Source organism: Notamacropus eugenii, chromosome 4 (genome assembly GCF_028372415.1).
Source record: "Notamacropus eugenii isolate mMacEug1 chromosome 4, mMacEug1.pri_v2, whole genome shotgun sequence".
Taxonomy (NCBI): domain Eukaryota; kingdom Metazoa; phylum Chordata; class Mammalia; order Diprotodontia; family Macropodidae; genus Notamacropus; species Notamacropus eugenii.
The window spans coordinates 111,121,388-111,134,016 of NC_092875.1; the positions used below are offsets into that span (position 1 = coordinate 111,121,388).

The 12,629-nt window shown below is 36.4% G+C and overlaps 1 protein-coding gene across 2 annotated transcripts in view; it reads left to right on the forward strand.

The window, feature by feature from the left end:
* ADCY8 (adenylate cyclase 8) overlaps positions 1–12,629 on the forward strand; it is a 387,812-nt gene that overhangs the window by 222,407 nt on the left and 152,776 nt on the right. For both annotated transcript variants that reach the window (XM_072603060.1, XM_072603059.1), the window contains exon 7: positions 4,028–4,298. In XM_072603060.1, coding sequence (XP_072459161.1) covers positions 4,028–4,298 — 271 coding nt within the window. The remainder of the gene's footprint in view (positions 1–4,027; positions 4,299–12,629) is intronic.

Genomic DNA, 12,629 nt, shown 5'->3' on the forward strand with positions numbered 1-12,629 from the left:
GCACTTAATAAATGCTAAATGACTGACTGACTTGAGAGGCCATCTAGAGCAGCCATTACCTGAAGGAGAATCCTCTCTAATACACACTGTGACTTGTACTTGATTTCTTTCGATAGGATGCCTACTACTTCATGAAACAGCCCATTAAAGTTTTGGAGAGCTCTGCTTGTAAGGTAGCTTTCCATTGTACTGAACAAAAGTCTCCTGTTCTATGACATAGAAATGGCAGGGTCCTCAAAGACTGCAAGGCCCACACCATACCTGAATAATAACAGACACTTATCAAGAAATTTAAAGTTGGCAATACTCTTTACCTAAATCATTTAAGCTTCTCAGCAACCCTTTGAGGTACTTGATAGAGATACTGTGATCCCCATTTTATAGATCACTTCACTCATGGTTGCATAACTAATATGTCAGGGGTAGGATTAGAATCTAGTTCTAATTTTAAGTTCAGCTCTTTGTCCTCTGTATCTTGCTGATTCTTCCTCCAAAAATATCAGGTAATGGGTCACTAATCATCTGCTTGAAGACCTTTATTGTGAGGGAACCCCCAAATTTCTGTGGCAGTCCATAGCATTCTATACCATACCACACCATACTATGCCATACTGTACCATAGCATTCCAGAGCACAATGTCTGGCACATAGTAAACTTTTAAAAATACATTCTCTCTCTCTCTCTCTCTCTCTCTCTCTCTCTCTCTCTTTCTCTCTCTCTCTCTCTCTCTCTCTCTTTCTCTCTCTCTCTCTCTCTCTCTCTCTCTCTCTCTCTCTCTCTCTCTCTCTCTCTCTCTCTCTCTCTCTATATATATATATATATATATATATAAAATCCCTGATTCTCCACTCTCGAACTCTTTTTCCTTCCAAGCCTAGCAGAGGCATGACTATATCCATAATGGCTTCCCTATTCATCCCAAATGGAAGTTTTCTCTCCTTCCTCAGATCTCTCACAACACTCACTCTGGCACAATAATCATATATAGGTGGTACATAACTATTTGTGTGCACGTTTGGTTTTCCTACTAGGTTATAATCTCCTTACGTTTTATCTCTTTATCCCCAATACCGAGCAGTATCCCAAACATGTATCCTTTGCATAGTAAATGTTTGATAAAAATCTATTACATTTGAATTGAGTTATCTCAAGTATATATGCTGTGTTCATCAAATAATGTTCTTTGTCATAAATTCATTGCATCTTAAATTTAAGAGGACCCTCAGAGGCTACGCTGTCTAAGCCATACCTAAACAGAAAACTTTTTTCTGTTGTATGGCTAAAAAGTATTTTTTCAACCTGTACTTGAATACCTCTAGTTATGGAGAACTTTACTACCTAACAAGGCATGGATCTTTAGTTTCTCTACATATGAAGACAGAGAGGGAGGCACAGAGGAGAGGGAGAAGGAGAGATAGAGACAGAGAAACAAAGAGTCTCTTTGTATCTATATCTATGTGTGTATATGTGCACGGGCACACACAAACACACACAAACACACACACACTCATACATACCTAGATCATTTCCTACTCCATTCAGAAGAATGTTGCCTAAAACCTGCCAGTATTCTTTGCTAGAAAATTTAACTTTGGAATCCTAATCTTTGGAATTTCAGATACCATAGTCTCAAAACCTATGCTTTTATAGCACCATTAATGAAATTGAGAGTCTAAAACCAGGTCCCTATCCAAATATTTAAGTGGATATTGATTACAACCTCAGAAGAAGAGTCTGTAACAAGTGAAAATAAAGGAAGTATCTTTTACCATGGGAAATCTAATATTGATTTAGAAGATGCAAATATTTCCTCATGGAACTGACAGGAGACTAATAAAGCAGAGAGTCAAGAGAAAATGCCAATCTTAATGCCAAACGTTGGCTGGCATTCCGTTTTTATTTTCTTCATTATCTTAGAAGAATGTCATACTTTTTGTAAACATTTGTGGCTCATTTTCTCAGACTTCTTTCCCCATGAGAAGAATCAAACCCTTCAGCCCTCAATAAGAGTTCTATTTTGGGCACAGACCTAAGCATATAAACTGGGATATTTTCAGGCAATGACATAAGACTTTGTTATCTAATAGAACAGCCATTAAATCAAACAATTTTAATAATCATCTATTTGTTGAGTATACAAAAACAAAAATGAAATAGGCCCTGCTCTGAAGGAACTTATTAGGGGAAACAATATGTATACATATATAGAGGTGTACTGGTAAATGTTTAACAATCAGCTCTGCAGGGAAAAAATGTACACACAGCATACTTTTAAGTTTAATTTTCATTGTTGGTGTTGTCTCTATCACTTTCTTCAGTCTAGATAATCAACAACACAGTTAAGTCAACCCCTAAGTTGTAACATTTGCAGATTTCTTAGGTGTAAATGCTCACACTAAAGATTTCCCCATTGCCAGTATGAGCAAGTGACTCTAGCATCCTATTGCATACACATATAATGATGTATATACATGTGGTATATACATCATGTATCTGACTTCAGATACTGGCTGTGTGACCCTAGGCAAGTCATTTAACCTCTGACTGCTTCAGTTTCTTCATTGGCAAAATGTGAGTAATAATTGAATCTACCACCCAGGATACAGAAGAGAATAGCAGCTTTGTGGTTGCTACATTTGGCCTTTGTTGTCGAAGAGGACCATGACATCAAGACGATGACATGACTTTCAGTTGGCTTTGATTTGAGTGAGGGAGGGCTGTTCAAGGTCATGAGCTTCACTTTCTCCTCCAGAGCCATCAGAGCAGTTGGAAGGAGGAATGTGCCAACTTCAAACATACTAACAAAATTTACCATTATACTGAATTGCATTTTTTCTATATATTTCTCAAGGAATCCCTAATTCCATTCAATTTCCAAAGATTTTTGTTGTAGTTATATCCTTCAAATTCACTACTAACTATGAATGCTTGGTGGTAGAGTGTGGAGATACCCCAAATTATTTAATATTCATTCCTCTTGGGTCATTTATTTAAGGGCACATTTACTTCGTAGTGGTACTCTCACATTTGTTACAGGGATTTCATTAAATTGGCTAGCATGGAGGGCCCTAGACTAATTGTAGCAGAGATCAAAAGGGGGAAGAAGCTTGCAGAGAAAGGGGAGGTAGTACCAATGGTAGGATGCTTGGATTTGGGTAACCCACTGAGAGATCTTGTTGAAAATGTTCTTTCAGGAAATAATGAATGAAATCAACAAACTTATTGCATGCTATCTGTAAGCAAGAAACTTTACTAGAAATTTTGACAACACAGAGGTATATAGCATAAGGTACCTTCTCTTGTATAGCCTGTTGTCTGGATAAGAAGACAAGACATAAGTGTGTAAAAGTTTATATCATAGTCAAATATTCAAAAACATTCATCAAATCACAAGAAAGTGGTTAGATGAAAAGTCGCACAATTATTTGCCCAATTAATTTTACAGATAAAAATGTCATCCAAAGTTATAAGAAAATCCTAGACTATACATATATAGCGTATTCTAAATCCCACTGAAAAATCATTTAAACTATATGTCACTTTTTTTAGAGGTCTTCCTGCTGCCTGAGGTAGAGTCAGTTACATATTACTTATTAGTTTGGGACAGAAATTAAATGAATTAAGGCAGCACATTGGATAGAGTTGTAAATTTGGAATCAGGAAGACCCAAGTTCAAATCTGGCTTCAGATACTGGCTGTGTGACCCTGGGCAAGTCATTTAACCTTTGAATTCTTCAGTTTCCTCACTGGCAAAATGGAGATAATAAACCTCCCAGGACTGTTGTGAGGACAAAATGAGAAAATATTTGTAAACTGCATTGTATATCTTAAAGTATTATGTCAAAATAGGCCATTATTATTGTATTATACTTAAGTGAATACCTATATAGTACCCTATGTTCAATATAAATACTGTATTTGAGTGGAAAAATAATGTGAAATGTGGGCAAAACTAATATCGCTGCTCTTGGGGAACAAGATAGCACCTATCCAAGATGTCCACTGACTACTGTTTTGTACATGCAGGAGGATTCACATATCCAAAGCCACACTGGACTGCCTCAATGGTGATTATAACGTTGAAGAAGGGCACGGTAAAGAACGAAATGAGTTCTTGAGAAAACATAACATAGAGACCTATTTAATAAAGCAGCCCGAGGAAAGTCTCTTGACTTTGCCTGAAGATATTGTAAAGGAGTCAGTCAGCTCCTCAGATAGGAGAAACAGTGGGGCCACATTTACAGAAGGATCCTGGAGCCCTGAACTCCCATTTGATAACATTGTGGGGAAACAGAATGTAAGTCAAATTTTCCTTAAAGTCATTATCTATAAAAGCATGCTTGAATGCATCTCAGTAATGGAAGACTCAGAGGACACAAACTCATCTTTACCCTTTTCTCCAGCATGCATTATTACTTTGAATGATTAAATGCATCTCCTTAGGAAAGAATTAACCTATGTATCAGTTCCAGGAAATACCAGAAGGTTTTGTGATTTGGTGTTGTAGAAGTTTGGGTTTTTACCAACCCCTCCCCCTTCATTTCTTTTTTGGGTCCAACTAAAAGTTTAATATTATGTGATGCAGTACCATATTTTACATACACAATACATATGCATTGACATGTGTATATTGTATGTATATAGTTTTATAGATCCTTATATACGTTAAAAAGTAGAATTGACTATTAAATTGCCAAAGAAAAGTCCCAGGCTGAGAGAGTAGTGTTTTAAGTGGTTAACATGGTGAAATTCCTGAAATTTGTTTTTTTCAAGGTCAAGAAGTCATCATTTTGCTGTGCTTGGAGAAGAAACTGAGAATGATGCATGAGGTTTCAGGAATAATATATATATGTATATATTTTCTAGCATGGTCTCATTATTCTTCTCCTCTCATATGCTTTCAAAAGAGAAAATGGAAAGTTAGGGCTATGTTAATAGTTGTCTGACAAGTAATTTCTGAAATCCTGGCTAGCCAAGTGGAATTTGGGAATGATAATTGTTAAATGAGGAGAAAAAGTGAAATCAGAATGCTGTAGAGGGGCAATATTATGAGTTAAAAGAGAAAAAGAAAAAATACTGGATTTGAACAATTTTTCTTGTCATAGAGCTGTGAATGCTGCCTACCTATAGAAATTAAACATGGAAAAGGTTAAAATCCTCAATGTTACCTCTCTTTCTTCTCAATCTAAAAGACTTGTCAGTAAGATAAAGCCAGGTTGAGGCCTTTACATCTGTGTGGGAAATATCAGTGCTGACATAATGTATATTTCAGGCTTAACTTGCAAAATCTATTGGTTGAACTTGGTGAAAATGCAATGTTTATGACTCTATCTCTTTCTTGTGATATTTTCAGTCTTTTCCAGAATGTTTAAGTTCTCGTATGTCCTCCCCTGTTTTCTTTAAAAGGTATTTTCTCTCCCTCTTTGGAGCTGTATATGGCACATTTTGCCTTGGTGCTAGAAGCTGATTTTATATGAGACGATAAATGGGATTGTGTGTGCATGACTTGCTGACTGAAAAATCTCTCCCAGTGTTCTTCGCAAACTGTTACCTCAAGTTTGAATGCTGATTACTTGGTGAAAACAAAGTCTATATTTTTGCCCTAGGTTGTCATTCCTAAAACTACTTTTCCTTAATTTTTAAGATTTGAGACTTTTGTTTACACACACACACACACACACACACACACACACACACACACACACTATGAATTATATCATCTCACCATGTCATTATCTACTCTAGGTGACCTTGGCTTTAACAATGAAAGCAAAATGGAAGTAGAAGGTAGAGAATGATTTGCTTCATTACAAAAGATAATTTTCTTCAGGACTGAACACACACACTCACACATACACACACACGTGCATGCACGCACGCACACACACACACACACACACACACACACACTTTCTTTCCTTGGCCTTGCCTTTCCATAGCTATTTTTTAGCATCAACAACTCAATTTATTTTGAAATCTTCATACCTTCATAAGGTGTAATAGACACAACTCCATTAAACAATAATAAAATCTTGGAAGTTAACAGGGACATTCCAAGTTTGTCATATGATTAGTTTAACAGTCATGAGTTCAGGTATTACAATCATTCGTTATGACCCAGATGTGAGTTAATAAGTTTGAAATATACCAAAAAGAAAATAAAACATCTCAAAGCTGAGTCTATACAGTGCTCAAATCTTTATTCACTTCACTAAAAACATCTAGTCAATCCAAAAAAGTTGAAATCACATATATGAAATATTCAGATGGTGACTGACTGATGTTGACTGTTTGTTGGTTTGTTCCTTTTCATATGGATTGATCAATTGTTTTAGACTTTTGTTGACACAACTTGTGTTATGTAGAATCATTGAAGTAAAAATATATAAATGGATGAGGAGAGAGAGCATTTGTTAAACAGAGTATGCCAACTATATACAGAGGAAGAGTCAAGAGGATGCCACCAGCTTAGTGAAGCACTGCTAGATCCTTCCATCTATAGCTTGGTTGAAGAAATTGGATTCCTGCAAATGAGGAGACAGGAGGGATGTGATCAGGATTTGAAGGACTGCCATTTAGAGGAGAGTTTAGACTTGTTGTACCTGATCTTAAAAGGAAATGAGCTCAGTGGGTGAAAGTTACAAAGCAGCAAATGTAGATTGGATGTTAGAGAAACTTTCTAACATTTAGCACAATTTTAAAGTAGATAGGGCCTCCATTGGTTGGGAGGGAGGGAAGGGAAGGAGAAAGTAATGAAACAAACAGAACAGAGAGAAGAAGGTATGCAAAGAAGGGGGAGAGAGAGAGAGTAACTTAGACGATGTATTAACATTTTTTTACTAGATTGGAGGCCAATTCAGAAGACCTTGATAGCTTCAATTCCTGTTTCTAAAAGAAAACTGCCTTTTAGAGACAATGGTCTATGCATACAATCTCAGGTTCTCATCATATGAAGAATGAGAGAATCCAATTGTATTTTGAGGACTTCTCACTTCTCTTAGCATTTGGCCCTCATTCTGAAAACTTGGGGATATATGGGTATATGAGTTTTATTGAAAAAATAAAAATAAAACAGAGTTCTTACATAGCAAACATTCCAAAGATGTATATAAATTCCTGGATTAAAGTTCTGAGTACCAAATACTTGATAACCATCTTCAAGTAACTGAAGAGCTGTTATCAGAAAAGCATTTAAACCAACCCCCATCCCAAATCCTGCTTGCTGCTCTCTGCTACTTAAAAGAGGAGCAGTGGGAGAGGGGGACAGCCCAACTGTCTTTAGCTTATCAATTTTTATGATGCTATTAGCTCTTTAGTTCTCCACAACTTCTCAGACAACTCAAGAATAAATTCAAAGGGTTCCCCATTCCGTTGGTAGCATCTCCCCCATGGAAATTGAGAGCACAAGTTCTAGCCTTTTCCTGCCCTCTAAGTATCAAAATAAGCTCCATTCAGACTTTTTCTCCTCTGTGACTTCTCTTCAGTCTGTTGTATTTCTTGTCCCACCCATCCATAGAGATAATATTCATAAATAGTGCTTTAACTGAAAATAGATAAACACTCAAAAAGAACTCTGAAAACTTTAAAGTATTATTCAAATGCTTTGCTATATTATTATTATCATCACTATATGTGCCTTTCAGGAGATGCTAAGTATTCTTCCTAGTCACTCAAATGGAAATTGTGAAAGAAAAGGAAAGACTTCCAACTGAACACTGCATTGGCCTCACTTCTTTCACACTTTGTTATAATCATGCAATAATCTTTATCTTAATTCATGACCATCATCATTATCATCATCATCACTATAATATTGCATTTTTATGTACAATTTACTTGTAAGAGAAATACAAGGTCAAATGTTTCCCTAATATTTCTGTTCCCTTTAAATACATAGAGCCAAATTTAAGAAGGCAACCACATACTCGCAGTTATATTAGACTGTCATCCTTTCTACCTGTGCTATCAACTCTAATTCCATATTGAAAGTATATATTTTTCTACTTTAAAAAAATGTAGGTGTATTCTAAGGTACAGTCCCTACTGGGGTGAAATGAACACAGATACATCTAATGCAAAACCAGGCTATTATACTTTACCTAAGAAAATATTTATAGTCCAAGTAAAGAAAATCTTACTAACAAAAATAGTGTCAAAAACAGAAACGGGTGGCTAGGATGGTGAGGGGAACTATAGATCATACTATACAAAGATTGTACAGTCTAAAGAAATGATAACAGACAAGATGTTAAGATGAGAATAGTGGGTGGGAAATTGATAATCTTCTTCAAATATTTGAAAAACTAATACTAGGAAAAGCACTTGAGTTTCCACTGCTTGCCCTAAAGGTCAAAACTAGAGAATACATAAAGTGTAGAGACAGAGTTAGGCTTGATGAAAGAAAATAATGTTCTTAATAACTCAAGATTCCCCAAAGTAGAACAGGCTATGGCATGCCTGGGGTAGTGATTCCCCCAATTTTCTCAAAATTAGGGCAAGTAGGGTGGCACATTGAATAAATCACTTGACCTAGAATCAGGAAGACTTGAATTCAAATCTGGCCTCAAATACTTATTAGCTGTGTGATCCTAGGCAAACAGTTTTCTTAACCATTAAGTGGAGATAGTAATTGCACCTATCTCTCAGGGTTATTGGGAGGATCAAATGAGGTAATAAAGCTCCTGACACATATAGTAAGCACTTTATATGAATAATTATTCCTCTCTCCTTTCCCCTCTTCAAGAAGAGGCTAGGTGATCACTTTTCAGAAAAATGATAGAAGGGATTCCCATACATTTATAAGTTGTACTAACTGGGTAAATTCTGAAATCCTATGCTTATAAAATTGGCAAATCAGTCTGTACAGGTTGAAGTGCAACTGGGACATTAAAGGGCTTAATGAATTTTAGACAGTGAACTATTATGAAATCAGAACATTTTCCCCAGGAAACACCTTTAGTGGATGATGGCAACTTGTTAAAGCAGTGGTATTCAGTTCAAATAGAAATGGATCACTACCAGCCATATACTGGCTTTGAAAACCACAAATTAACCTTAACTATATTTTCTTATATTTTTTATTTATTTTGCTAAATATTTCTCAATTACACTTTAAACTGATTCTGTCAGAGGGTATTTGAGTAGAGTTTGGCCTTGAGTGTGACCTGAAGCATTTAAAGATTTCTTACCATATCTGTCTTAAGCCTTTAGAAAACAATAAAGGTTATTATTCCTCCTTAGGATGAAAAACCTAGGATTTCATTCCTGGAGATGACCTATTGTTTCTATCACAGAGCTTTGTGTGAGGAGGAAAACAGATAAATTGGACTATCTTGCCTCCTTTCAGTCTTTGCTAATGCCTGGCCTATCTTGTGATTTGGCCCAGAATGTTTTCCTCTCCATCATGATCACCACGCAGACAAGTGCTATGGAGTGTTAACAACCCACCTGTGATTGAGTAATATCCTAAGATTGGAAAAATTGCTTCACATACATATGGTCTAAAAGGACTAGCTGATGTGGTAAACACTAAAAGGGGGGAGAAGATGAAGTGAAGATTAATGCGTAGAGGAAAAAATTGTAGAGAGGAGGAAAAAAGATAGAACCTAAAGAAGGATCCGGTCCTAAAGAGAATTTTATTTCTCTGTTAAAGGGATTGGGTCATGCTCTTTCTTCTTCAGCAGAGAGTGTATTTAACAGACTATCTTCACTATTTCCATGAGGAAAAAATATCCCTGGCAATATCCCTGCCCGATAGCCTTATATATCCAGGTGTTTCATTTTGTAATTTAATGTTCCCCAAACCAATTTGACTATAGAACACTGAAGTTTTAGGTGAGCACTTTGCAAACTTTAGAGCACTATAGAAACATGGTAGTAGTAGTAGTAGTAGTAGTAGTAGTAGTAGTAGTAGTAGTAGTAGTAGTAGTGGCAGTGGTGGTGGTAGTGGTAGTGGTAGTGGTAGTAGTAGTGGTAGTAGTGGTAGTAGTGGTAGTAGTGGTGGTAGTAGTAGTCTATAGAAGATAAAATATTAAATAACAGAATAACAACTTGACCCAAGGTTATTTATAGCTAAAAACTGTCAAAAATATGAGAATTTTATTTTAAAATATTATTTAATAGCAAACAATATGAATTAATTGTTAATACCTAATCATAGGGATGACTAAAATGGCAAAATTCATAAAAGCTTGTTTGAAGGGTATGAAAGTATGAAATATTACCAGAAAGAAGACTAGCCAGTGAAGGGAATCTTCATGTATATAGCACCAACTATCGGCCAAGCATTGTGGTAGGCTCATTTTTTATTAAACATATGTTATTGCATTTCATCCTCAAGATAATCCTGTATGATAGGTGCTGTTATTATTATCTCTATCTTACAGATGAGGAAAGTGAGGCAAACAGAGATTGACTGATTGGCCCGGGATCATACAGTTAGCAAATATTTGAAGTGGAATTTAAATTCACAGCTTCCTGACTTTAAGCACCACACTCTACCTACTACACCATCAGCTCTCTCTTTCTCTGGCTGAGAAAATTTTGGAACAAAATAAAGGACATTAAGCCTATTTTAATATCCCCTAAATATCATATATAATAAGCATCTTGATGTATGCATTATTTCATTTTTAATCTTTGGAGGGAAAAGTATGACTGGCATCAAAATTCTCTCCCAGCTAGGGGAGCAGTAGGGCAGCTAGGTGGTGCAGTGGATAGAGCACCAGTGCAGGAATCAGGAGGATCTGAGTTCCAATGTCACCTCAGACACTTGACACTCACTATCTGTGTGACCTTGGATAAGTCACTTAACCCCAATTGCCTCATCCTGGGTCATCTCCAGTCATCCTGATGAATATCTGGTCACTGGATTCAGATGGCTCTGGAGGAGACGTGAGGCTGGTGACCTGCACAGCCCTCCCTCACTCCAAACAAAGTCAAGTGCAAGTCATATCATTATTTCTCTGATGGCATGAAGGACAAATACACATACATACCCATTCATGTTATATCACCATAGTTCCTTAGAGCTCAATTTGTGACATGCTGGTGTACCCATGAACACTCTGGACTTTTGAATCCTTACATCATCTAAGTTCAAATCTTGGAGGGGTCAAACTTTTGAGATGTAGTGCGTTGTAGCCAAAAGAGCTCTGGGCTTTGCCACTAACTCCTTGTGACTTTTAGCAAGTTACTTGTCCTCTCTAGGCCTCATTCTTTCTCTATAAAAAGCAGAAATTGGTTTATGAGTTCTCTAAGCGCACACCTCCCCCCATTATTTCTATGATTCCACTTGAATGGTAGGGGAAGCTGAAAGGTGGCACACCCTGATGATACACAGACACATTAAGCTCTAGTCACATTCCACCCCCCTGAATTTTGCTCCTTGATGGCAATACAGGAACCAGTGTGAGGCACCATTGGTAGTAGTTAACCTTTATCCTACTTATGACTTATACCATGTACGTAACATTTTTTCTGAATGATTCAAAAGAATCAGTATCTATATCCCTATGTACAGAAGTCACTTCTAGAAATACATTTTAAGGATCAGGGGAAGACTTTGGTGTTTAAAGTCACTTAAGTGACTGCTTTCTTCATCTCAGTCAAACTAACTCCTATATCCCCACCTATCTCAAAAAACAAGCACAATAAAAAGACAGGAGTGTGTGTATAAATTTGTGTAGTGCTTCAAGGTTTTTAAAGGTCTCTGAAATAAACCCCATCTCCCAAAGAAGTCCAATTTATTATATAAATAGCACATACATTTACATATATATATACATATATACATATATATATAAGTTTGAAAAATACATCCTAAATATGAACTCGTTTTGTCCTCACAAAAACCCTCGAGGTCCATGCTGTTATTATCATTTTACAGAGAAGAAAACTGAGGTAGACAGAAGTTAAGCTACTTGCCCAAGATGACACACACAATGAGTTAGTATCTGAAGGCTGAATTTGAACTTGGTTCTTCCTGAGTGTAGTCTTAACCTTCTATCCAATGCACCTCTCAGCTGCTTAAAGTTCAAGGTGCCTAGTTATTAGCCCAGGTTTCCAAGTTTCTCATAAAGAATAATTGCTAATAATAGACTTTTTCCTCAGAGTTCTGTAGAACACTAATTTTCCTATTTCATTAATATCTGGAATAAACAGTATTTTGCTTATCTGATGAGGAAATGCTATTCCAGGCAAACTCATCTGATATTTGAATCAGTTTATTTTTATAAAATATAGGGAATCAAAGACTTTTTTAAACGGATGTTTCTACATTCAAAAAACTCCTATTACTCTAGGAGAGGCCACAGGCTTGATTTTGATTAGGCAGGACAGCTTGTAGACTCCTGGTCCAGAACCTAGAATGCTTTGTTCAGAAATTTCCCTGAAGTAAATCTTAAATCTTCCTGTAACATTTCTCCTTCTGACATTGAAAACCCCAGGGCTAATGTTAGCTCTGACTCAAAAGATAACTTACCACTTAACAGATTTCAGCCAGGAAACAGTCATTAAAGGTACTCTGCTTTTTTCACTTTGTTCCAAAAGTTAAGTGGGTTTGAAACCTTTCCCGGAGTTCTGAGTGGATTATACAAGATAATTGGATCTGTTAACAGTGAATAATATT